The sequence below is a fragment of the Colletotrichum phormii genome (assembly GCF_030913505.1).
Source record: "Colletotrichum phormii strain CBS 102054 chromosome Unknown BDP81scaffold_5, whole genome shotgun sequence".
Taxonomy (NCBI): Eukaryota; Fungi; Ascomycota; class Sordariomycetes; order Glomerellales; family Glomerellaceae; genus Colletotrichum; species Colletotrichum phormii.
Window position 1 is genome coordinate 545,414 of NW_026851447.1, and position 24,654 is coordinate 570,067.

At 54.4% G+C, this 24,654-nt stretch overlaps 5 protein-coding genes across 5 annotated transcripts; 2 read left to right on the forward strand and 3 right to left on the reverse strand.

Annotated features, from left to right (window-relative positions):
• Positions 1-589: 589 nt before the first annotated feature.
• BDP81DRAFT_447145 (uncharacterized protein) lies at positions 590-1,877 on the forward strand (the record flags this gene model as incomplete). The annotated part of the gene is made up of 2 exons (XM_060592148.1): positions 590-978; positions 1,100-1,877. The coding sequence occupies 2 exons, from the start codon at positions 590-592 to the stop codon at positions 1,875-1,877; spliced, it is 1,167 nt and encodes a 388-aa protein (XP_060448059.1).
• Positions 1,878-2,602: 725 nt separating this feature from the next.
• On the reverse strand, positions 2,603-6,426 carry BDP81DRAFT_313944 (uncharacterized protein; the record flags this gene model as incomplete). The annotated part of the gene is made up of 3 exons (XM_060583945.1): positions 2,603-2,758; positions 2,814-6,290; positions 6,343-6,426. The coding sequence occupies 3 exons, from the start codon at positions 6,424-6,426 to the stop codon at positions 2,603-2,605; spliced, it is 3,717 nt and encodes a 1,238-aa protein (XP_060448060.1).
• A 6,377-nt stretch (positions 6,427-12,803) lies between these two features.
• Positions 12,804-14,844, reverse strand: BDP81DRAFT_458927 (Sodium/hydrogen exchanger family-domain-containing protein; the record flags this gene model as incomplete). The annotated part of the gene is made up of 3 exons (XM_060593477.1): positions 12,804-13,355; positions 13,408-14,570; positions 14,727-14,844. 3 exons carry the CDS (start codon positions 14,842-14,844, stop codon positions 12,804-12,806), a joined length of 1,833 nt encoding a protein of 610 aa, XP_060448061.1.
• A 3,456-nt stretch (positions 14,845-18,300) lies between these two features.
• Positions 18,301-18,936, forward strand: BDP81DRAFT_177432 (uncharacterized protein). The gene has a single exon (XM_060582230.1). The coding sequence runs from the start codon at positions 18,372-18,374 to the stop codon at positions 18,825-18,827; it is 456 nt and encodes a 151-aa protein (XP_060448062.1). The 5' UTR covers positions 18,301-18,371; the 3' UTR covers positions 18,828-18,936.
• Positions 18,937-19,673: 737 nt separating this feature from the next.
• On the reverse strand, positions 19,674-21,031 carry BDP81DRAFT_313098 (uncharacterized protein; the record flags this gene model as incomplete). Its single annotated transcript, XM_060583865.1, has 2 exons — positions 19,674-20,730; positions 20,778-21,031. The coding sequence occupies 2 exons, from the start codon at positions 21,029-21,031 to the stop codon at positions 19,674-19,676; spliced, it is 1,311 nt and encodes a 436-aa protein (XP_060448063.1).
• Between the last annotated feature and the right edge of the window lie 3,623 nt (positions 21,032-24,654).

Sequence of the window (24,654 nt, forward strand, 5' to 3'; positions counted from 1 at the left end):
TCCCTTCGTGAGTGACCAGTACTACAACCCGGAATACACCCCGAATCTTAGGGACATGAATGTATGTGAAGATTCAGATACTGAAGGAATTACTTCCATGTATCTGAGGCCAAACTCGTGGCCCTACGCATGAAAACTTTCCTCGTGCGAAGCCCAAGCCCACAACAGTTGTATCTGCCTAGACCTTTGATAAACTGCGATCCAGGGTTGGAACAAGGAACGTCTTCCTACCAGAAAACCGGATCAATCCTCAAACGTAGTAAGGCAACGTATATTATCTATCATACGGGGCTCAATGTAAGACGGCGGCCGACAGTGACCGGGACGCGGAAACCCACGCCGCACAGGCGCATGGTCAGCCGAGTCCATCAACCACTCACGCCGCAGACTCCAGTTATTGCTTACGGTGGGGTATGCGTGCATCCATCTCACCTCCCTCTCAATGTGGTCCGTCTTATACAGAATATTTGAACTTGATCTTCAAGCTTCAAAATTTCATCATGAGCCCTTCACCCATCTATCGGAAAAGCCCATCATTCTCAAGAACCTAATCCCTCCAGAGCGTCGTCCCCATCACCTCTTCCCAAAAATGGCCAACTCAAAACCCTCACCCTCAAAATCCTCACGACCACCCCTTCTAACAACCCTCTTCGCCCTCCTCTTCACCCTCCTCACAGCCGCAGGCGTCTACTTCATCCGCATCCAACCAGTCATCACCCCCTTCTCCCAAAACCTCACCGATCTCGTCGAAGCACAAAAACTCCAAGATGGCTCCCGCCTCTACACGACCTACACCGGTCTCAAACCCCTCGACATCGCCCTCACCTACCTCGTCGCCTCCTTCGCCCAAGGGCCCCTGGGTCTCCACGAGGCGGCGAGAATCCAGCAGATTCATTTTCTGCTAAACTTCTTCCCGGCCGTGGTGATCTGGAACGTCGAGGCCTATCGGTCCAGGAACCGATGGGGTTTCCTTAGCTTGTAAGTCCCCCTCCTCCCTCGTAACTCTCCCAATCCACCACCAGCCTCAAAGAAACAAACATAATGGGGCAACATAAAGAGTGAAATGAGAAACCACCTCAGCTGACACGACGGGACATAGCCACGCCGCCTGGGCAACCCTCTACCAAACAGTCGGCGGCGGCGTCATAATCCCCCTCTACCACCTCGTCTACACCCTCCTCACCACAAAGAAAACCTACCTCGTCTCAGGCGGCGCCGTGCCCCTCCCCCTCGCAAAGGCCCTCCTCCCATCAACCCTCCTCCTCTTCGCCCTCCCCACCGCAGCAATGTACTTCCCCTATTCCTCACCCCGCCTGTCCCAAAACCTCATCGCCTTCTGGCAGGTGTCCCCCGTCATCCTCAACGCCGGCATATGGCTCCTAGCAAGCACAATCTACAAGTCCTCCTCTTCCCAAACCCCCGAGACCAAGACCACCACCCGCCAGCGAACAACCCTCACCCTCGCCCGCCTCTACACCGCCTCCGCCCTCGTCGCCGCAACATCCCACTTCTACACCCTCTACACCCTCCTCACATCCACCAACAAATCCCTAACCCTGATTAACGTCTTCCTGCCCCTAAACGACGTCTCAAACGGCGACGTCGCCACCAGCCTCTTCCAGCTCTTCCAATGGGACTTTTGGCTCATCTTTGGCTCCTCGAGGCTGTGGTGCGCGCTCGTCGTCTACGATGTCCAGAAGCAGCTGCACGGCAGGGTCAACCTGAAAAAGTTTTTCTGGTACTACACCTTGACCAATAACTTGAGCTTGATCGTCGGACCCGGGGCCGTGTTGGCAGGTGTCTGGCGGTGGAGGGAAGAGCGGCTGGTTGAGATTGAGGCGGCGGCTGGTCGTCAGCAAAAGGAGCATTCTCTCTAGTGAGCGTAAAGTACTAGAGAGAAAGTGAGAGCATTTGAACAGAGATCTTTGGGGGTCAATACTTCACTGCCACAGAGGTCCGAAGCGAAGACAACTTCCGACATGGCCAGTGTCTTGTCACAACCATCAGGTAGCAGGGGGGAGAGAGCCACATGTAACGTCACTTCAACGGACCAAAGCTCACAGGACAAATGTACCAGTGTCGACATTATTCCCCGGCCTAGACCGACAATGTCTACCTCTATGTAAAATAGTTGGAAAAAGCACCCCTCGCTATATAATACTCGACACAACCATCTTGGTCCTCTATACCGTGTCTGCTCCCTCGGCAGAGCTACATGCATCGAGACTCCTCGCGGGACTCCAACAAATGAAGAAAAATAACAAAGTGAACTATCAAGAAAGATTTGAGGGGCAGAAAATTGCCCAGCGAGATGGATGGCTTACTGGTTCCGTGGGGAACTTCTTTCCGTACCGGCGCTGCGCAACGTCCAAGTCCTCACTTAACCCAGACCCAAGCAACGGCACGGCATTCCTTGGCCGTGCCAGTCATCTTAACCCAGCCTTAGTCGCTGTAGGCAGGGGGCGAACTCTGTTCCACATGTGTCTGTCCCCCCGCAGATATCAACTCCGTTTCTCCCCTTTGATCCGAAAAAAAGAACCGAACAAGGCCATACGTTTGACCGAATGCGTGACGTAATTGGTTTGAAGCAAGTCGAAATGATCTATAGGACCTCAACAACACGGTCCTGAACGTTCCTTACAATCTCCGGAACCTGGTCCACCTTGGCAACAGATCCAAGCATGGACCAGGCTGCGGCAAAGTAGTGAGGATAACGGCTGTATAACATGGCAGCCAAAATACATGTGAGAAGGGGAATCTGGCACAAGTCAGTTTAACGGGTCAGTTGGAACTCATGTGCGGTGGGGGCTTACCCAAATGAACCAAAGGTTCTTGTCGCTACGCATGCCCTTGAATTTGGCCTCGTGGGCCCGGAGGAAGTTTTGTTGCTGTTCCTTCGTGATGGCACTTTTCCGTCCAATTCTGAGTACGCTTGGCACTGGCGCCGTGCTCGACGATGCCTCCGTGACCTCGATTGTCTGGGTGTCGTAAATAGTTGCACACTTGATGTCAGCAGCAGCCTCAGCAGCGGCTCCAAGAGCGGCGGCTTGCTTCTTGTCGAGTTCTTCTTGCGGGAAAATTTCGTCGTAGGCCGGCGGCGGTGCCGAGTTGTTGTTGGTGTTCCTGAACGATGATAGATCCCACCATCTTCCGTCCATCGGTCTGGGTGTCTCCTCGTCTGCCGAGCCAGGCCGTGAGCCGGACATGCCGGGCATGAGCGAGGTGACCCTACCCATGAGAGGATTCTGCTGGAGGTATGCATGGTAGTCAGGGAGCATTGGCATCCTAGGCAAAGCAGGCATCTGCGGGAGATTGGGGAAGTGCATTGTCATGGCTTGCTGGAACTGCTGAATCTGAGCAGAGAACTGGTCTCTGACGGCCGAGGCGATGGCTGTTGTGGGCGACGCAAGTCCCGGTTGAATCTCGTCTTGACCCCGTTGGAGGATGCTCTGCCTGTCGGGGCGGGGGGTGAACGCATGGCTGCTGGATCGGCGGCGCATATCAAGCCAAGAGTCTTCTTCTTCCTGCTCGTCATCCTCGTAATCTCCCGACGAATACTCGGGGCTTTCTTCGCCGTCGTCTGCAGACTCCGACTCGCTAGACATGCCCAGTGGATCCCACAGCGATCTCAGGGACGCAGCACTGCTTGCTCTGCTGTGCAGTGAGCCACCGCTCCTGGAGCGGATGTGACGCTCGCAACGACGGATGTGATCGATGACCTTGCGTGAGCGAGCAACATCGGCGGGGCGAAGTCCCGAAAGACTGCGGATCGTGGGATCAGCACCCGCCTGCATCAGTCTGCGAACGATTGACTCATGGTCGTTCATTGCTGCCAGATGCATGGGAGTGAAACCACCCTTGTCCCGCAAGTCTGGGTTAGCACCGCGTGCCAACAGTCCAGCAATGAAGCGATGGTATCCCAATGCGCAGCCCATATGCAACATCGTTTGACCAGTGGACCTTCTCAAATCAAGTCTCGACATCCTCGGGTTGTCATCTAGGTCGATGAGCTCCAAGCACTTCAGAAGTTGAGATTCGGTGCTCATGTTGAAGGTACTTCCACCAAAGCCGCCGACACTGCCCGAGGGACCAGATGCGCCCCAGCTTGAGTCGCCCTGGCCGATAATGCGTTGAGCAAGCTCCTTGACGTCAACCATCTGTCCAGACATCTTGTGACCGAGAATTGAGAGAGCTGTGCGAATGAGCTTCTCTTCGTCGTCGTCAACATACTTGAACATTTGGTTCTGTTTGGACATGGCGGGGAACGGTGGTCCGGCTTGCGTTTGACTTTGCTTGAAAGTAACGAGAACAGCCCCTGAGACAGGCGAGGGAGGCAGAAGACAGACAAGGGATGATTCGCCCCAGAAAGTAGTCGTGGTGGCCTTCTGGTCGCCAAACAGCACTTCGAGACCCTGGTAGAAGCTGGCTCCGAGGATCGTAACCTCGATGCCACCAGACTTCGGACCTTCGTTGGGAATGATCTTGTGGATGGTCGGCTGTGGTCGCGCTGGAGCAACGGCGTTCGTCGGCATGTATGACATCGTGTTGAACTGGTTTTGCGACACCACGTTCACGCCGTTACGCAGTCCACTGGGGCTTGCAGCGCGGCTCTGATGTGCCGATGCGGGTGCAGAGAACATCGGCATGGCAACATTGTCCATGCTGGCTGAGCGGTTGGCATTGGTGAAAAGTGTTTGGTCGTTGCTGTTGGGCGTAGGCGGGCCAGTAGCGTATGCTTGAGGCATCGGCGGCGGAGCACCGTTCTGAACAAACACAGCTTCGGGAGGAGTCTGGAAGCTGGTCAGGTTGGGCGTGAATGGTGATGTCGATGCGGAGGCAGCCGCGGGGATTGGATTGGGCATCTGGGTTGGCGGCGGCGTTGTGTCCAGGCGCGTCATTGCCATTCCTATCGGTACTCTCGATCCTGTGCTGGCCTTGCGCTTCTTCGTCTGAGGTCCACCATGCGCGTTGGGAGACTGTGGTCGCGATAGTGAACGAGGGGTAGTGCTCGAGGCCGGAGGAGCTGGTGCTTTAGTCGTCGTATTCGCAACTGGGAATTGAGGGGCGGAATTGCGGTGCATGTTCTGTAGGTCGGAGCTCGAATGAGACAGTCGGAAAGGTGTTCCACCATTGCTGAGCGGGCTGGATTCCATCGGAGCGTTCCTCATAGGTACCAGATTGCTACTGCTGTTGTTGTCAGGGGCTTGGGCCGCAGGCGGGTTCAGCTGCTGCGGGATCGGGTGCGTCTTGTGATCGTCAGTGATCATGATGGATTGAGACATCTCCTGTGCCACGACCCGGTCTTGCCAGTCCTTAATGGTGAAGATGACCTGGAATCCCAACTTCTCAGCATGGTGCCTGCAGTAGCAAGCGATTCTCATCGGCGCATCGACTTGCATGGCACCGGGGGGCGCCACAGGTTCCGGTCGCCCTGTCACCGTAGAGTCTGACACAACGCCGTTGGGTGTCTGCCACTCCTTCACTTCTTGTGTGTTGAAGACAATCACCCGCCTGGTCTCGTCGCGATTCCACATCTCCTCTTCCTCAACCTTCTTAATCTTCTTCCTCGCGGCTCGCTTACGCTCTCGGGTGATACAGCCGGCGCAAATGCGCACTTCCCCTCCGTTTTGCGGTTTGTTCTCCTCGTCATCCTCGTCGCTAACGGATCGGGCGTTCATGACGGGGCTGTGAGTGGCGGCTGCGGCGCGCTGGAAGGCCTTGCGCTTGTTGTCCCCGTTTTGCATCGCACTAGTGCAGACAAGCATGGTGTACAGTTCCAGCATGTCGGGCGTCCGTTCGGCTGGTGGCTTGGCTAGCAGCTTTGGCTTCGAGATAGTGTGCACTGGCAGGTGTAAACGCTTGATACCAGGAGGTAGCGGGAAAAGCGTCAATTTGATGGGAATCTGCGTCTCAACGCGCGACTTGGAGGGCGTCGGGTGGATCGTCAACCGACAACCGCGGCCGAGGAAATCAAAATTCGGCTGAGTGAAAATCGGCATTTGCTGTGGCATCGGGACCGGGAGACCATCGTGTTGGTGGTATTGCGGTTGCATGGGCATATTGGCAACCATCTGGTGCGCCGCGGGATCCAGCTTGCCAGGCCAGAATCCTTGCGGGTTCATGGCACCCATGGCGGCAGCATTGAAGTCTGGTGCGCCGGGCGAGGGCGAGCTGTTGAAGAAGGCTGATGGGGATGCCTCGTGGCTGGTTATCATATTTTGTGACATTGGAGAGCATTCTCTCGAGTTGGTCATCTTCAATCCATTCATGGGCTGCGATATGGAGTATTGCTGGGTCGAGTTAGCTGGGTTCTGTCGTGTCGCGCGGCATAATTCCACTCACTGAGTTCCGCTTGCCGTGGTTTGCGTTTCTGGGATTGCCCGGAGCGATCGTCTTTGGCGGTCCATTCGTGTGGATGGTGGGCATCTCTGGCGACTCCATGCTCATGGCACCGGCTGCATTGGGACTGCTTGACGCACTCTCAAAGTCGAAGGACTCGTCCATAAATTTGTCATCGTTCAAATCCAGGCCGTCGGGCAGCGTCGCGTCGGCATTTGCGCCGAACATGAAGATACTGTCTTCTGGACGACCGACAAAGGCCGAGGCGTCCCAGTCGTGCTTGACGTCGGCTCCATCGGTCATCATTACGTCGGCGGTCTTTCCTGAGGCGGAGCTGGCGGTCCTTTTTGAGGACGCAGAGTCGGAGGAAGAATCTCGGAATGAGTCGATGAGGGAGTCGGGCGAGCCAGCGGCGACGGTACCGGTGGCTAGCAGGGTCGCTTGTGGTTCGAGCGACTTTGCTTCGTGAAGCGACTGAGGGAAATCGGATAGTTTGAGGGTATCGTGAGCGTTTAGGTCGAAATTTGTCGGCAGAGGACTCGAGTCACCGAAAGGGTTGTTCTCGTCGTATTCCAAAAATTCGTTGAATTCGCCGGTGGGGGACATTCCCGGAACGGCTGGCATAGGGCTGGCACCGATAGCGGCACCAGCAGTCGTCATACCTTGGCCAGAGACTGTGATGATGGATGGAAGATGGGTGAGTGTGGTGAGGCCCGACGACGACGACGACGACGACGACGACGGAGATGGCGACGAAAGGGGAGGAGGTGAAAGCTCGGTCTGGGGATGTTGTGGGGAAAAGGGCGTCTCGTGGTAAAGTGGTGTAGTAGACCAAGGCGGTGGAGTGGGGGCCCACCGTCCAGTGTCCCTCTAATGCGAGTCCGACCCGGATTTGCGCTGGGCGAGGTGAGTTTGTGTTTGATTGTCGCACTGGGCTGGAGCCGGGATGGGCGGCGGATACACGGTGTAACCTTGTTGCTGACGAGCGGCCGTCGGTCGGGGCAATTGGGTAATGGTCCCAGACTCCTAATGGTCGGTGGTTGATCGTTGGGAGGGGCCCTGTAAATCCTTCCTCTCTGCTGTCTGTATCCGTCCGTACCTTCGTACGGTGCGGAGCTTGGGTGCGTGGGTGCTTGAAATTTCGTAGCAGATAGGGTGGTCTATCCTAAGAGCACATTGCTGCGGCGCCGGGGAACGCAAATGTCTCTTGTTTTTTCTCAATCGTCTTTCCTTCTTCTCGCGCTGGGCTTTCTGTCGGGGACTTTGGGGGGGGGGTGTGGATGGAGGGAATGCAGTAAGGGTGTTTCTTGTTCTTTTCCTCTTGGTTATTCCCCGGTCTAGTTGGAGGGGAGGGGAGTGATAATACTACTAGGTAGGTAGTTCAAGTTACGATGAGCAGAGGGAGAAAAAAAGAAGAAGGGCAAAAATTGCAAAAATAAAAAAGAAGGCGAGGGCGGAAATTGTATGCCCAGGAATCGGAGTCTGCACTGGTACGTGTACGTGCGTGCGTGCGTGCGGGCAGCTCCAATCTCCAGAAAGTCCAAGTCGAGGCGGTAACAATGTCTCAAAAAGCGGCCAGTCCCTTGGAAAGCGGTGACTCGAAATTGGGCTGGGCAAAGTGAATGAGACAGGGGGATGGATATGTGAAGGGCGATTCGAATCGGGGTGCAGATAGATGAAGCCAATCAATGAAGCCAACGCCCGTCGTTCCAGAGATGTTGTGTGTGTGTGTGAGTGTCCAGAGGTGGTCCAGAATCCAGACCGATTGAGTTTGGTTGCAAATGCAGCGACCGTTGTAAGAAGAACGAGAAGAAGCAGAAGAAGAAGAGCGATAAACAAAAAGCAGACAACAAGACGGGCGGATGGATGTCAGTGATGACAACAGACGGCTATCGACCGGTATTGTGTGACCTTGATGAACGAGCGCCGGCCCCCGGTGACCGGAGACGATTATAATCTCGAGGCTACAACTCTCGCTGGATTTGCAGGCAACACAAGATGATACCGAAGGGTTGCAATGGCCGGAGTAAGCACCGAGCCACTGGCATCAAGATACTACGGCAGCACACAGAGAGGGGAGGTGTAGGCAGGCAGTATGGTAGGCACAGACGCAGAAACGACGAAAAAAAGCACAGTTGATGATCAGTGAGTGATATGGAACAAATTGTGGACCGGGTGAGTTTTGATCGTTTGGTGATGTGCAGGCCGGCGTACGGGCGGGCGGGCGTGTGTGGTTGTGTGTGCTGTTTCCGTGTGTGTCCAAGTTGCAGCAATATAAGGCAAGGTGAAGGTAAGCTACCTATCTAAGGTAAGGTATTGGATAATAGTAGAGGCGTGGCTGGATCATTTCTCATACTTTGTATGCGTACTCTGTACGAGCTGAGGATATACGGCACGTTTGAATACTTGGCTTCGTTGGATGGCTTATCTGGCTTAGTTAGGTGTTAGCGTGTCCAGAAAAGCCTGACGCAAGCTGCGGCGACAAGGCATAACTAGGGCAGGTAAGGTAGTAAGGTAGGTAGGTATTCAGGTATTTCACTCAATCTTGGGACTGAACGAGTACGATAAGGATCGGTCTGAAGCTTGTTCGCCATCAGGCCGTCCCATTCTCCGAGACGCGCTCGCTTGCTGTGCGTGGGCGGGAGCCAATCTGAGGTGTGAGTTAAGAAGTGGTGGTGTGTGCCGTGTCATTCTCTCTTCTCATCTTGCAGCGTCCTCCTCGATCATAGCTTGCCTCAGATAGCTACCTAGGTACTACATGGCATGGCTTCCTCTGTGTACCGACCAGACAGACGTAAGTGAAGGTCGAAGTGGCAGGGGACGGAGGAAGAGATGGCGCTGCAACTCGAGTGTTGGAACGGACGGTAGGCAGATAGGTATCTTTACCAGACTACCAATGGGAATGAGAGCGAGATAACCAGAGTGGTTGTGCGACTTGCTGAGAATGCCATGTATCCGTATGGATGGATCCTAGAGTTGGTCTTGCGTCTTGCAGCTGGCGTTGTGGCGTTGGATGCCCAGTGCTCAAGCTTCCCGTTTGGGCCTGATACTCATAAAGGTAGCCGCAACCTTGAGCACGCTAGATTCATCGAACTATCCTGCCGGTCTGCATGTCTGCGTGTCTGCTTGGAGTTGTACCTCAGGACCAGGTGCTAAGGTAAGGTAGCACGGTAGGTAGTCGGAGCTGGGGCTGGAGCTGGAGCTGGAGCTGGAGCTGGAGCTGGAGCTGGAGCTGGAACTGACTGACGCCCTGTGCTCTTCCCGCGCTTGCGGCCGTGGCTCTGGAACATGGTCGATTAACACTGAAGTGTGCAGTCGAACTGCAAAAGGTTGAAGAGGCGTGGAAATCTGCTGGGATCCGTACAAAAAAAAACTCGAAGGACATTCCGACTTTGCATTGGAGGTACGTACCGAAGGGAAAGGTACAGGATTGGCCGTGTGTCTGCGGCGGAAGACTTACGCGAACGCACCGTGTGGCACCTGCGCCACGCGCCGCCAAGACAGATGGCAGCCCTCTCCGAGTGCCCCACCCGGTGCCCTGAGTCCACTCAAGCCACCCACATTCTGGCCAATGAGAGGCTTGTCTTGCGTCGGTCCCTTGCTAAAGTCTGAGCACAGTGTGAGAATCTTTCATTCTTTCTGTCGACCATCAAGACATTCTCACTCACATCCCGCGTCGCCCGATCCCTTGGCCGTCCTGACCGACCTCCTCCTACCACCCACCACCCACACATCTTGGTCGTGGTCCTTGGAAAGAACGACTGATAAGCAGACCAGGGCACCGCAGCTAAAACACGCGCGTCCCGATGGCGGATGGCCCCTCCGGTACCGAGTACGTAGTACGGATACCTGGTAAATTATGACATTGCTCTGCGAGATGAGCCTTTGCATCTTCTATCTCAGGTTACCTTCCTCTACTGATACACGCTTACCTACCTGACTGACTTCGCTGTGACAGGTTCCAGCAAGGCCTCTGGCCTTTAGTGCCTGCTTACTGTCCACGGATATGTGTACCAACTACGGATACAAAGTCACAAACCAGTCCTCATCACCCTGTGCAGCAATTCTGCCTGCCCGCCTCGAAACCCACTTCAGCCCAGGTAGAGCCACATTCCTCGGGCCTGCTCCCCCCATTCCACTGTTTCTCATACCGGTAGGGCCTACGGAGTAAAGGGCCCAAAGGCCCCTTCCAGGTTGCTTCCAGGCAGTGCCAGGTTCTTGAACCCTCGACTCGATACCCTGGGCCACTCCCGGTGGCTCAGGCTCTGGTCCCTGACCTGTCGCCAGGATGCCAATGCACCGGCGATGCAGAGTTGCAGTGCCGCCGCCTTCCTTGCCTCGCCAGGCTTACCTCACTCGTCAGTCGTCACATTCACATTCACAACTCGGCCTTGCCCCTCATCAACAATCAACGTCAGTCTTCATCATCTTGCAGGCACCAAGTAGCATATTGCTTGATACTGAAGCAATCTGGCCTCTTCCAAGTGCGGATACGACTTGGCTCTTGTTCGTATGTACGCCTCTCTTGTCTCTCTGCCTAGAGCCTTCTCCACAAACAATACGCTTTTGGCCAAGTCTCGTGATACGCAGCGGACCGCAACTCCTAGGAGACTCCTTGAGTCTTTGCTCACTTTTGTGAACTACCAAAACTGGTCAGTGGTCGCTGTGGCCAACTTTACCGGGTGCCCGCACATTGGACGAAAACAGTAACCTGATCCTCTCCTTTGGAGTCGAGCTACGCCGACCCAGACCGGTGCCGCGGGAAACTAACTCTCTCACGGACTCTTGTCATCGACTTTAATACGCAGCTCGGCTCCTCTCTGGACGTCAGCGCTTACCTGTTGCTACAGCTGACGCAGGCAAAGGCCCACGTACCTACCTCTCCTCCAACGGGACTGTGTAGGTTTGTGTCCTGGGTTCCTTCCCGGTCAACCTAAAGTATCGAAATCAAGACCGAGCGGATCTTAGTTGCCCTCGTTATGCAGCAATACTACGCACCCCCCTCAACAAGAGACGGTACGACTTTGCGGCGTGTGTCCTGAAGCTAACCTTGGCCGGACCATTCCATCCAACAAGACTACTCGGCCTTCCAGAAACCGTCCGATTTCCCTCCCTCCGTCCAGAGACAAGCTCTTCCTTTTTTACCTTTTCGCCGGGAAATAGCCTAGCTCATTGGCCCACCTCTAGATTTACTCGTTGAAATGCAAGACAGCGATTGTCTGCAACACCAGTTAGTCATTGCAACGAACTGCTACTACCCTACGTACCTACGACACAACCAGGCCAAATCTAGCCACCGTTGGCCGCCTACGGTAATCCGACGCAAGAACCGGCGGAAGACGGGTTGGCACGATATCAGCCTGCCGCATTGCTTGCGTCCGATGTCAATCATCGGCCCTTTGATAGGCTCCCGCTTCCCTCCACCGTCAGGAACGGAGCCCGGTGGTGAATGCAACCCTTCCCGCAGATGATCGTCAAATCTGCACCAACAACCACCACCACCACTACCACCGTGCCACCATCCTTTTCCCAGCGAAGCAGTTCAACCAGTCGATCAATTCTTTTCTGTCCGAGTCTGGGCCTCAGCCCAGCTCAAGCCTCGCCGTCTGAGCGGGATTAAACAACCACACAAACAAACCTGCCAGCCTCCTAGGAAATCGAGATGCGACACTTACCTCTTCAGCCCCGACATCGCTCCGAATCTCGCACAAAACGCCTTAATACCACCACCTCACTAAACGTTTAGTTAGCCTTCGCAATCGTGTGTCAACCAGTCTTGGTCCGGTCGGGTTGCACAAAGCAGACTGGATTCATTATGTAAAAAAATCCTCGCACTGTGGCTAAATTCGTGCATAAAGCTGGTTTTCCATCTGACCTTGATCGAAACGTACTAGACATCACCTAGACCGCAGCCAACGGCGAACCTAGTCTCCCCCAGCCTACCTAGAGTCCAGCTACCAGCCTACCAAACCCAAGAGCACCAATCAACGAACGGCCTTACACCACCCAGAAGCTTGGTTTACGTACGGCAACAACTATAAGGTACTGTACTCTAGGCGACTCCGAAGAGTGTACTGCACAACTCGCAAATGGTGGACCGAGCAAATACCGAGTGGCAATCTTTCCAGTCAATTAGACGTCTAATTACGGGTATTCCAGCCGGTTCTATCCCAGTTCTCTATCTACAACATAATGGAGCATGCGCTTGCTCGACCCTCTACGAGTACGAACAAGATGGGACAAAGCGTCACTTGAAAGACCAACTAACTAACCGCGATTTGTCGTCTCCAAATACTCCCCTTTTTGCTTTCCTGAGAGTACCTAACCCCCCGAGAGACATGGAATTCTGTCACCCGCGTGGGTTTGTCTCACGTCTAAGTCAAAGAAACGTCTTTTGTAGAAAGAGGTCTGCATCACACGCACAAATCTGCTGCCCCACGGAGGATTTTTTTCCTTCCTGCAAATCACCGAGGTGCTGCGGGTGTCTCGTCCGGAAACCGGATTGTACGACTTGGGAGCTCTGGTGGCGGTGGCATCTGCGCCTGCTGTTGCTGTTGCTGATCAGCCACCTTTGTCTGAGAACCATGAACGTCGTGTTCTCCGTCTTCGGGGCCTTGACGTTTCTGCTCCGATTGATCGGGCCGCTTCGTCCAAGGAGGGGCCGCACCCGGCTCGTCCGCGCCCGCAGGCTGCGGAGGGATGACTGAGCCTCCAATTCTGTAGATGGGCCGATTTGCTCCTTCCACGTCGGACTGGGGTTGAGACTGTGACTGTGACTGTGACTGTGATTGTACCCGCGACTCGGTATCGTAGCCTGAGCCTGTCGCTGCTTCGATACCTTGGGATCGTGAACGACCAAAGGGATACAGTACTCTGCCACGGATGCGGAACGAGGGTCGAGTGGCCTCGGGGCCACCACCCTCGCCGTCGCCGCTCATGAAGGAAATGCCTCTAGAGAGCGAGCGCGGAGCGTAGTAGCCGAGCTTGCCGAGCGGGATGCTCAGCCCGTGGACCACCTATTTGAAACTTCATTTTAGTTCTCGACGGTTTGGGGAGTGCGTCACTTACTATACTACAGACTGCGAGGAACCAGACGACGACTCTGACTATCTCGGGCAGGTGAGCGACATCCGAACGAGGTTCGTCGCCCTCGTTTAGCGTGTGCAGGAATTCGACTGTGACGTAGAGGTAAAAGATGGCCGATACTCCAATGGGACCGAAAAAGCCCACGAAGATGGCTTGCTTCACCTGCTCGATCTGGGGTATGAAGCGGTGGATGGCGAAGACGAAGGGTAAGCGCCGCAGGAGCAGGACCAAGATGCCGAGCGGGATGAGGCGGTAGATGGGGATCACGTTGTTGTGGAGGAACTCGTTCCACGGGATGACGGCGCCGTACCACATGAAGATGGTGACGTTCAAGAGCATATCAATCGTTGGCTGGAAGGAGTCGTCTTCGGTTTCCAAGCGGAACCAATCGTCCCACGTAAAAGCGTTGCCGGCGACGAAGCACGCGAGCACGTCGTCGCTGCCAATCATGCCGCACGTCCCGACGATGAAGAGCGCCAGGGAGATGGCAAAGACCAGGAAGCTCTCCCTGTCGACGTACTTGCGCTTCTCGGCCCATCTGAGCAGCGTCTTTGCGAGCCATCCCACAACGGCGCCGTAGATGACGCTGAGGATAATGGTGTAGCCCCAGGTCTCGCCGAACCACAGACCCATCGCCAAGCCCGCGCCTCCAGAGACCTGCTTGCCGCCGTCGCCAATGTACTTGATCAGGTACAGGGCGAAGAACAAGAACGGGTACCCCAGCCCATCGTTGGCGCCGGACTCGCTGATGATGAGGTTCTGCAGCTCCGTGGGGATGTTGTGGTCGGCGAAGCGGCCCTTTACAATGACGTTGGACAGCACCGGATCCGTGGGCGTCACGCAAGCGCCAACGGCGAGGGCGTGCAAGAACGGTATGTGCGGTACCATGGCCCAGACGAGGAGAGATGTCGCGAGCCACATGCAGGTCATGACGGGCCCGACGAGCAGGGCCATGGGCTTCCACTGCGTGCGGAGGTACCTGCTGGGCAACTGGACGCCGGCGAGGACGAGCTGCACGCCGAGGACGAGGCGGGAGAAGGCGAGGGTGACGCTCTCTACATCCTCTTCCGTGCCTGCGTATTCCAGCGGTCTGATGAGGTTTGCTGCGGGAGGGGAGAAGGCCACGCCCGCGAGGAGGGATATCACTGTCGGGTTTTGGTTAGCTGCTTGATGCAAGACGAATCGAGAAGGGCACGTCGTCTTGCATGGCGATCTGGGTGCATCTACTGCAACCCTTGACGCCATTCGTCATTGAGGGGTCCATTGGGCTGTGAACGTGTGAACAGCGGGGTGGAACTTACGGGCTTCGGAGAGGTAATAGTTCTCCTTGCATAGGTACGAGACCAGGCCGAACAGCGAGATCCAGCCACCCAGCAGGCCCACGAGGATATTGAAGTTTGTGAGCGCGAGGGTAGGCATCTTGGCGGCCTTTCTTTGAGAGGGGTTTTGCTTCACAAAAGGTCGAGAAGTACTCAAGCTTTCGCCAAGGTGCTAAGTCGGGCTTGGGAGCTTGGAAAGCCTCCACACTTTGTGCGACTTTGCGTTGTAGGCCCCCGCGATCGCGTGGGTAAGATGATCCAATGAGTGCGCGTGGAAATGCGACAGAGACCCGGTTCGCCAAGTTTTTGAACCACGAGGGGGCGGTTTATCTCTCGGCAACACAAAACGATGGTAAGGCCTTGTGAATGCGCGCGCGCGCCCTACGGACGGATAGGTTCTTCTGATGTCGGATCCGAAGGAGGCCAGAACCAATAGGTAGGTATTCGTGCGGTAACGATCCGAGTTTACAGGCGATTCTAGACCACAGCTGGAAGACGACTATTATCGAATCGCGGGGTTCGAAGCGTCGTGGACGAGGAGGAGAGTTGCGGCGCTTGCGTGGCTGACTGTCATTGGGAGACCAACAGGATCAACGACTTTCGTGGCGATGATGGTTGCTTCTTTGGATCTTTTTTCTTCTGCGACCAAGAGATGGCGGTCTGCACGTCTTGCGGTTCTGGAGGGGTTCCGAATGCGGTGCGTAGACGCGGGCGGTCGAGTGGTGGGTATCCGTACACCAAGTGCAAGTCCTTGGCAAGAAGGTCGCGATGCAAGGGGGAAAAGGAAGAGAGGAAAAAGAAAAGAAAACGGCGGCTCGGCGAGGATCCCACTGCAAGTCGGTGGTTTCTGAATATCGGGGCGAACGCCGCCGAGCTGTGTGGCCCTTGTTTTTCATCATCACCGCTGGTTTGGCAAAGCGGGAGGAAGGGGGGTCCTGGTCCCCTGCTAGGGTACCTAGGGTGTTTGTCGCTGACCCGATGAGGTATGGCTCCTTGGAAGTAAGTGTTAGAGTGAGATGACGGGACGCTCAGATTTGCGATGACGTGGGGTAGGCAGAGTTCGGTCGTTTCGCACAGAAGTGGGATGCTTTTGAGAATGCCCACTTGAACGGCGCGTTCTTATGTGCTTCTCATCATCAAAGCCGGACCTCGTATGAGGCCTATCGTAGGTTCACAAAGTTTCCCAAGTTTAACTATTTACAAAACGTCTCTCTGAATCTCTTTCTACATGTAGTCGACATGGGTTACGGCGGCAAGCGATACCTGCCTCACCCTACCAGACTTTCTTAAACAAGCGCAGCAAGGTGGCAAGTAAACTAGTTTCTCGGAACTTCAAACCGGCGCCAAGAATCAAGGTCCCTTCTCTTCCTTCCCTTCCCTTCCCTTGTCCCCCGCTCCTCTTTGTATCTTTCTCTTGACTAGAATCACATTCTCTAGCCTCAAGAGCCTCGTCAGCAATCCACAAACGCCCACAGAAACGACAACGTGGGGGGCGTGGAAAGGGAGAGCGAGTAACGAGAAGAATACCCTAATCACATTAGCTCGAGGCAGAAAAACCACACACGTAGAGCTATAGGTTTAGTATGGTCTCATAAACCGCCACCGTGCTTATGAGACAAGTGCAGGTTTTCCAAGACCATCACATTTCGCACCAGTAGGCCGCGGAAGCAACGGGGAAGAAAAGGGCCCCAAAGATAAAGATATTCTGCCCTTGGAGAAGGAAGAAAATCCCACGTAATGAGACAGAGCTACTATTTGTAGGTAACTCAACGTGGATAACATGTTCCAGTGTCGAAGTGAGGGAGGGAACTTCGCTAAGGGAAATTGAAATATCAGCTGAGGATGGATGTTTGTGGTATCTGGGACGTGAAAAACTACTTAAACAACAAACAGAAATGAAAACAGAACAGCTGAGCAACGCGCCTGTTAAAACACTTGACCCCGTCCTTGAGAGTTCCACAACGAACAAAGATATTCGTCGATGGTCTTCCTGGATACAAAGTACACCTCTAGGTCTGTACCGTAAACATCCCTTCGAGGACCACAACAATACCAGATCAGATGTACGATCCGCCAGTGAAGATAAACACAAGATCAAAGGCGAGAGTATGTTTTGAGGAGAGGAGGGTAAAGACGCAGACAGTACCATCACCATACAATCGATCATAGCCATGAACTTGTAAACGCTAGGACCACCCCTTAGGCGTAATCCGTTACGTCAAGCCAGCGTGCCTCCCCAAGTATAATATTCACAATTGCTTCCATTGCCCTTGTCACTGTTGCTGGCTGATAGGGCGAAGAGTCGAATTTTCATCCGGGTATCGTCGGTTGGCGCATTAGGTTGGCTGGCTTCTGTTCCTGCCTCTCACTTCCTGCCACACTATCCCCTATGCCACCGCCACCAGGCAGGCGTATCGAAACACGCCCAATACAATGCGTGCTTTGTCACACCGTGACCTTTCTTGTAAGGCTGCAATCCCTAGCCCGTCGCTGTCGCCTCATTTGAGCTTTCTTCTTGACTTCGTTGGCAAAGTCTTCCTTGCACCGCTGGTGGCGAGCTCGTCCGCAGCGTTGTTGCCCAGACTGTCACTGTGACCCTTGACCCAGCTGATTCTCGTGAATGTTCCTGCAGCCTCTCGCCTGTCGAGATGTTCGCGTATCGATTTGACCAAGTCCGTGTTTTTGACATCCTCCTTGTCCGCCTTCTTCCATCCGTTTTTCGCCCACTTCTTGTAATCCCTCGTGACGCAATTTATTGCGTATTCGCTATCACTCCAGATTTGAACATCTTCGGTAATCGAAGTGAACTCGAGTGCTCGAAGGATAGCGGTGAGCTCTGCTCTGTTGTTCGTTTGCAGTTCGCCCTCGAGGGGTTCAGATATGTTCCTAAATCCGGCTAAGTTAGTCCGTTGCGTCTGGCCTGTTGAGGGAACGATGCAAGGGAACACCATCACCACTGCTTCGATTGAAATATGGAACCTGGCAGAGGAGAAGATGTAGTCGAGGGTCAGCTTACCTTAGATCGTTAGGTCCGAAGTAGACACCCACGCCGGCCTTGGCGGAGGGAGTACCATTGCCCGCCGAAGCTCCGTCGGTAAAAATTTGTGGCAAGCCCAATATCTCTTCTTTCACGACGACACCCTCTGTCTTCTCTCCCAGTTCCTTCTTCACCTTTGTGGCCTTCGTTGAAGAGCTGGTGGCTGACTTCCTCGGCGGAATCTTGACATTCTGGTTCTGGGCGCCGGCCTCGGCGCCGGCAATCGTTTCCTCGTTGGCCCATTCCCTAATGAACTCCAACGCGCCGGCGTATGTATCGAACTTCTTATACTTCGGCCCCTTGGCGTCCTTAATTGCCAAGCGAACCGTATCCCAGTCGTCGATGAAAATGCCCGTGAAGTTACCACGCGCGACGGCATAGTATCTCGGGGGCCCAGTTGGCGTGGGCACGAACTTGCCTTCCACGAACGCCTGGGCCTCTTCGCGAGTGAAGAAAGACTTGTCTAGAAAGCAGTATCTGTCAGTCGCATCGGCCAAGAAGACCTCCAAGAGATCACAGGGGCATGATCAGGTGCCTTGACATACACTGTGCTCCTGGCTCTTTATCAGTCTGCTTCTGGCACTCGAGCCATGTCAGATATATGCCTGGCCGTTTACCGACGCGCACAGCATAGTATCTCTGCAGATCCTTGTCCGCCTTGCGCTTCCTCGATTTATCCGCTGGCATGTCGACGCGTTCGTTCAGAAAGCTTGCGAGAAGCTGTAGGGTGTTGCGGTACTTGTCGCGGATGTCGTCTGGTCTGCCTCGCCAAAATGTGGCGCTTCGTCGCCTTAAAAGTACCGATGGGAAGAGGCGACGGCTTGAAGAAGCTCGGGGATGAAGCTCGTCAACAGCCTTTGTCCAAAAAGCTTGAAGTCGCGAGCGCATGCGTCAGGGCTGTTGCAAAGCTACCTGGTCGGTGTCGCGTGGGTCAAGAGAGTCAAAGACGACTCACGCCGGTGGCTAGAAGGGTCTCGAAAGCTGCAGTTCTAGGGCCGTTTCCTCAGCGGTTGCCTTTGTTCGTGGGCGCATGCCGAAACATGTAACGGGGGGAAAAGTGAAGATTGCGGCAAGGGCCGGTAACGAGGGGACCACTTCAATGGAGTGCGGATGGATCATTCTTACTGACCCAGCCAGTGCCGCCTTCCTCACCAGCATTAGGCGCGCCGATAAGATAAGGCGCATGTCTTCCCCGCAGGGAGCACGACCGCTGCAAAGCTTGCCGACCTTAGCGCAGTCTACCTCTGTACCTAAGTACCTAAGGTACCTTGTTCATCGGGTACCTTAATTAATGAACCCAATGTCTAAGGTATGTGGAGGTATTTATTCCTTCCGTGGCTAATATCACTTGAAGGCAAAGTTGATCTCACGTCGGCTGAGGCTCTTCCCCAGCAGTTGCTTTCAGGTGGCTTTGGTATCGTAGGTAGGGAGAGAGACGTTACTCAAGGGATTGATTCATCATACCTCAACTATTGCTCATCACATAAAGTATGGGTAATGAAGATTTGTTGTAATCTTGCTCGTGCATTGCTAAAGTGGCCGTCTTCTACAAATGAGACAGCATGGGTATAATTCCTGACCAGCCTACCGTCGCACGTCTCTTGACTCTCCTTCATCCCGCCAGACATTCCACGGAAGCTGAAAGGACTATCTAAACCCTCTGCTAGCCCTTCCAACCAATCTCTCAACCACCTACAACAAGTAAAATATAAAGCGCAAAAGCCGTCAACGAGCAGGCTCGGAGCTTGGGATACAGGGTTTATCGATACTGATGCATCGAGACTACCGTCAACTTTCATAATCGTTGGCATCCCGGTACACAAAGACTGTTCTGGCCTAGGCCGGTTTCCCGACCATAAGCACCAAGGTATCGTCGTAAAGTCCCATGGGGACTAAGCATGGACTCTGTGATCAACCGGCGGCAAAGGTCCCACGCAGTCGCTCGATTCCCACTCCCACGCCAGCAAGCTCCAGTTCAGCTCACGTCTCCAGAAGAGGCCGAGACCCTCGCCTCCACCGCAGTTCTCCAGCTCGGGATGGCCGTGGCCCCGGTCTTCTGAGCACATGCCCCCAGTAAGTGGCATGCGCTGAGCGAAGACGACTTTGCCCATCCGTGAGTGAAGGATAGCCATCGAGCATTGGACGCAAGGCTCGTGGGTCAAGTACATTTCCATGCCGTGACACAGGTAGCCGTCCGCGTTGGGATGCTCGTCTTCATGGACCGTGAGCTCGTCTTCCAAGAGGGGAAGATCTTGAAAAGTGTCGTATTCAAGGATAGGCGGCACGTTGGAACGGCCGGCTACACGTCTCTCGTGTCGCACAAGCTTCTGCGCTACCATGCTGATAGCTCTGAGCACGCAATGGCCCATTGGGTTGCCGGTACCGCTTCTGTTGGGCTCCTGGTGCCAACGAGCATCTCCGGCGACCGCTACCAAATGGGACTTTCCCCCTTCGCGCTGGACGATGACGGCACCCATGGGTTCGCCGATATTCGCCTTCTTGGCCTGGAAGGCGACGCGATGGGCCAATGTCATCCACAGAGACGTCTCATCCTTGATGGTTTCCGTTGACCGTCCCACCATGCTAGGGTGCGGTCCAAGAGGGTTGTTCTTTCTGTACACCGTAGGCCAGAACTGCGAGGTCCACATGGCTGCCTGCACCTGAGAAGTAGGCGGCACCATGGGAATTGGAATTTTGGTGAGGAAGACGTTCTCGTCCATTCCCTCGATGGCTCCCAGCTTTGCGATTAAGTCGTGCTTATCGAAGTCTTTCTCTTCACCAAGCATGATGTAGATCCAGGTGGATTTACCCGTGTGGACTTGGCGGCCTTCGGGCGAGTCGTTCATGAACTGTGTTTTGAGGTGAGCCGGAATATCCGCTGGTTTCGCACATCGTCGCAAGTGAGGCAAGTTGTTAGCCACGCCTTCAGGAAGCATCGAGCGGATCAAACTGTAGCCAGGTTAGCACGGGCTAGAAACTCGATGACTGCTACTCACTTGACGACATTGTTAGTAGACGTAGATGGAGCCCTCGTGATCAAAGCCTGGACAATGGTGTGGTCTTGTCGGATTTCCAAAGTCGTCTTCAGAGGAATAAGCACTCCTCGTCCGAGCTGTTGCGGAAGCAGATGGTCGATGAGAGCATGGGGCTGGATGACATCAGGGCCAGTGTGCTCGATTTTTTCCTCGGATTGATCGTCAGGCCTATCAGAGGCCATGACCGGGAGCGAAGCGCGTTCGACAGCGAGCATCTTGACTGGTGGCCTGGTACAGTGTCTAGACTGGCTTCCAAGATTTGGGCAGGAAAAGCAGGAACTGGTGTGTTCGTCAGCATAGCTAGGGGATGAGAATGGGGTGCGTCATGCCGGAGTTGTGACTCACTTCAACAAGAAAGTTACTGTATCTCGATTTTAGTCTTCCGAGGCGTGAGACGACCGACAGAGGACTACGGAGATAGATGCTGCGCACCGCTGTGGCGTGCCGTGAGCGAAGCGTGGATATTAACAGACGTCAGAAAGACTCAGGTAGCTCCACGACGGCTTCTCGCGGAGGATTGTAGTGACTTGGGGGAAGAGTCAAGTCAGAAGCTTGTAATGGAGGGGTCGCCGCCAGAATCCGATGCAACTCGTTTGGTTTGTGGTTGAATAGGACCAAGATCGGATGTAGCGGAGGGTTTGCCGAACAGTCAAGAAATCAGAATGACGACCAGAGAAGATGTCCAGTCAAGTCCTTGTGCGACCGACGGTTGATGTAGGTGGCACACCTCGCTCTTTCTGGAGGGAGATATATGGTGTGGTTTCCTCGTCTTCAACTTTTCTGCCCCCTTTCCTCAGTGTTGTGAGGGCTGGATAATTCTGTAAGGGAACGACAAGCCAGCGCAATTACCGCAGTAGGTAAGGTCTGGATGAAGGAGGCTGCGAAGTTGCTTTTGGCCCAAAGCAAGGTGCACTCAGGCAGTACTTTGGAGCAGAACCTAACGGAAGGAAGTCACGAGAAGCAACTTGATGAATACCTCAGTATGAGGCGGGGCCCACAATACTCAGGCACCTAGGTAGGCAGGGCCAGCACGAATAAAATCGTTGGACGTTGACCTGGAATGCGCGGAAAAGGAAGGCACCCAATCTTCGCCAGCCTGCCGTCTGCTCTTGCCTCAATTCCTGTTCACTTCTAGCTCTGAGCTGCTTTGTCTATCTCCTTCCGCTCTTTGACTCTTCTGCAGCCTTGGAGACAAACCTGGTTCTCGGTCACTTCTCTAGAAGAGTGTCGCGGCCCACAAAGCCTTCCGTCGATACAGGAGGTAAGTTTGAGATGCAAAGATACTTGCCGAGATATCTGGAAATGCACCAGGTATTATTGGAAGCAACGGTTAGCGGGTCCAGATAGTCTACTATCTCGTTCGGGGAGTCTCAGTGTTGGTATCAGTCTCAGCCTCAGCCTTCCATCTATAGATGGCTTGAAGACGGATGTAACCCAAAGACTTGAAGATCAATGTTGTTCTGCCGGGTCCTGAAACGACGGGGCCCAGATTTGGGACCAAACAAAGAAACAAGAACAGAGGAAGGAGATCCTATCGGATCAAATGGCGTCGTTGTTTAATGGATAATGTACCTGAAGGCCAAGAGGTTCTGGAAGCGGTTTGAACTGCGGTATCGAACGGACGGGACCGAAGTGAAGCATCAGAAAATTTGGCGATTTAATTGACAAACTGGATCCCAGCAGGCCAGGCGTTGGCAGGCACAGATGGCCCCTGGTCGAATCGGATTGCAGAGCAGAGCCGCTAGCGGGGTCTAGGGTCTTATCGATAAAGTGACAGGCCGCTCACGCACCTCGGTGTAGCCAGTCCGCGCCTGGCAGTGACCACTCCGCGGGAAGGGACGTTTGGATTGCGCCTGCGACGTCTAAGGTATTTCCAGATTTGTGACATGGGCGTGGAAGTGGGGCGACTCTGCCAATACCTTTCCTGGCGATTGCATGTAGCAATTATCTTTTTTGGCAATCACCACCGGTGATTTCTCTCCCATTTTGTCCACGGTGTTTGTACAACTTCCCGCGGCAGATGACTTGTGTGTTTTCTCAAGAGGGGTCGCAAGGCAAGAGAGAAGAGCGGGAAGGTGCGCGAAACGGGGCCCATCTCATCTGCAGTCATGGAAAGGAGGGGATCGACTGAAGCAAATATCTAAGCGACTGGAGAAGGAGCTGGAGACGACTGGAGAAAACATGGAACGTGAGAGGCGACTAGGGAGTAGCCCTTCCGCCACTGAAACTAACCGAATGTCTCTTACAGACCCATCAAGATGAACAACGCGAAGCAAGACAAAACCTCACCTTACCTCACCTCACCAAAAATACTCACCGGTCGGGCCCTCACCTCAATTAGATGATGGTCTCTTGGAGGTAAGTCCACACATTCCGTGCCACGGTTGAGCTCTTTCAACAGAGATAAGCTTCTAATTCTGTGGGTTTGGTTGGCTCTCTGCGCAGTGCACTGTCTCACAACGCCTAAGCAAGCACGCAAGCCAAGGACGGCAGACAAGTCGACTCTTCGGGCCTCATCCTCCGTGTCAACGTGCCTCCATCATGGATCATCTCATTGGTTATCAACCATTGGTGCGTGGCGGAACAAGTCTCACAAGCCAGGCTGTTCACTCTCAAAGGTGCCGGATCTGAATTAGAAATGCAATCGTCCAACGGTAACTCAACCCCACGTGCAAAGGCTCCATCGCCTATTTCTCAATCTCCGATGACGGCACGCCCTACTGGCCGGCCCCCCGCCGGCCACGACTGCAAGTCATACCCATCGCTAAACGCTCTTGCAAGCTCCCAGTTACAACGCGTGTCGGCCGTATCTCCTCTCTGCACTAAGCCCCAGATGACGCTTTCACCATCGCAGATCCAGCAAGCGTTCCTTAACATCTTGGCAAGACTGGCTCTGTTCGTTGCGTTGGTCCCTTGATTGTCGTGGTGGTGGCCATAACAGTGGGCTTCTAGAAAGCGAACGGCAAACCCTGCCGCGAACCCCTCACGATGCATGCGGGGTCAGCAGCAGAAGCGGAATAGACTACCAGAGACTAATTACGCCTAAACTTCGACACCCGGTGGAGACCACGAAGTGGCGGCGCGGCGGCAATATCAGAAATGAGGAGTGCGAATGAGGGCCGCGCCGCCGGCGTCTGGAGCATCTGGAATTGCGAAGCCTACTCCCCTCCACACTTGAGATTCGGGAGCTGAGAAGTCACATCTGTCTTTGCTGCAGTCCGCATCCTGCAGTGTAACAGGAGAACCTTCTGCAAAAGAGTCTTGGAGTGGGGGTTCCTCGCCAAATTCCTCCTTCGTCATTCATGCCGAGTCCCTGTTTCTGGCTCGAAGCATGAAAGCAACCTCACAACTGGATCGTTGAAGATGATTGGCCGCTGTGGTTGAGTTACCAGTTGCCATTGACATGACGGGATGACTGGGCGTTGGGTGCAAGCCTCACTCGCCCTGAACGATGACATGGCGTCCTCATACTTTGGCGGGACATACGGATCACTGTCCCGCCGTTCTGCAGGCTGTGCTGTGTATGTACACTATCGGGCTCACCATGGGCTTTTTCGTCACACAGGGGCGAGATCACAATGCGCGAGAAAGGCATTTGGGTGACATCACCGCCCAGACCTGAGAGAAGATGAACATAATGAGCCATCTTTCTTTGCAGAAATGTCTAGGAAGATCAGGCTTGCTGGTGTTTAGCAGTGACAGAATGCTTGCTGTCAAGACTCAAAAGCAGCCCTGGCATCCCCACAACACGTCGAACAAACTGGTAGGGGTTCCGTGAGGGGTTCACCAGGTTCGCCAGGAGCGCAGCGGATCCTTGGTGGGAGCGGATCTCCGGGGC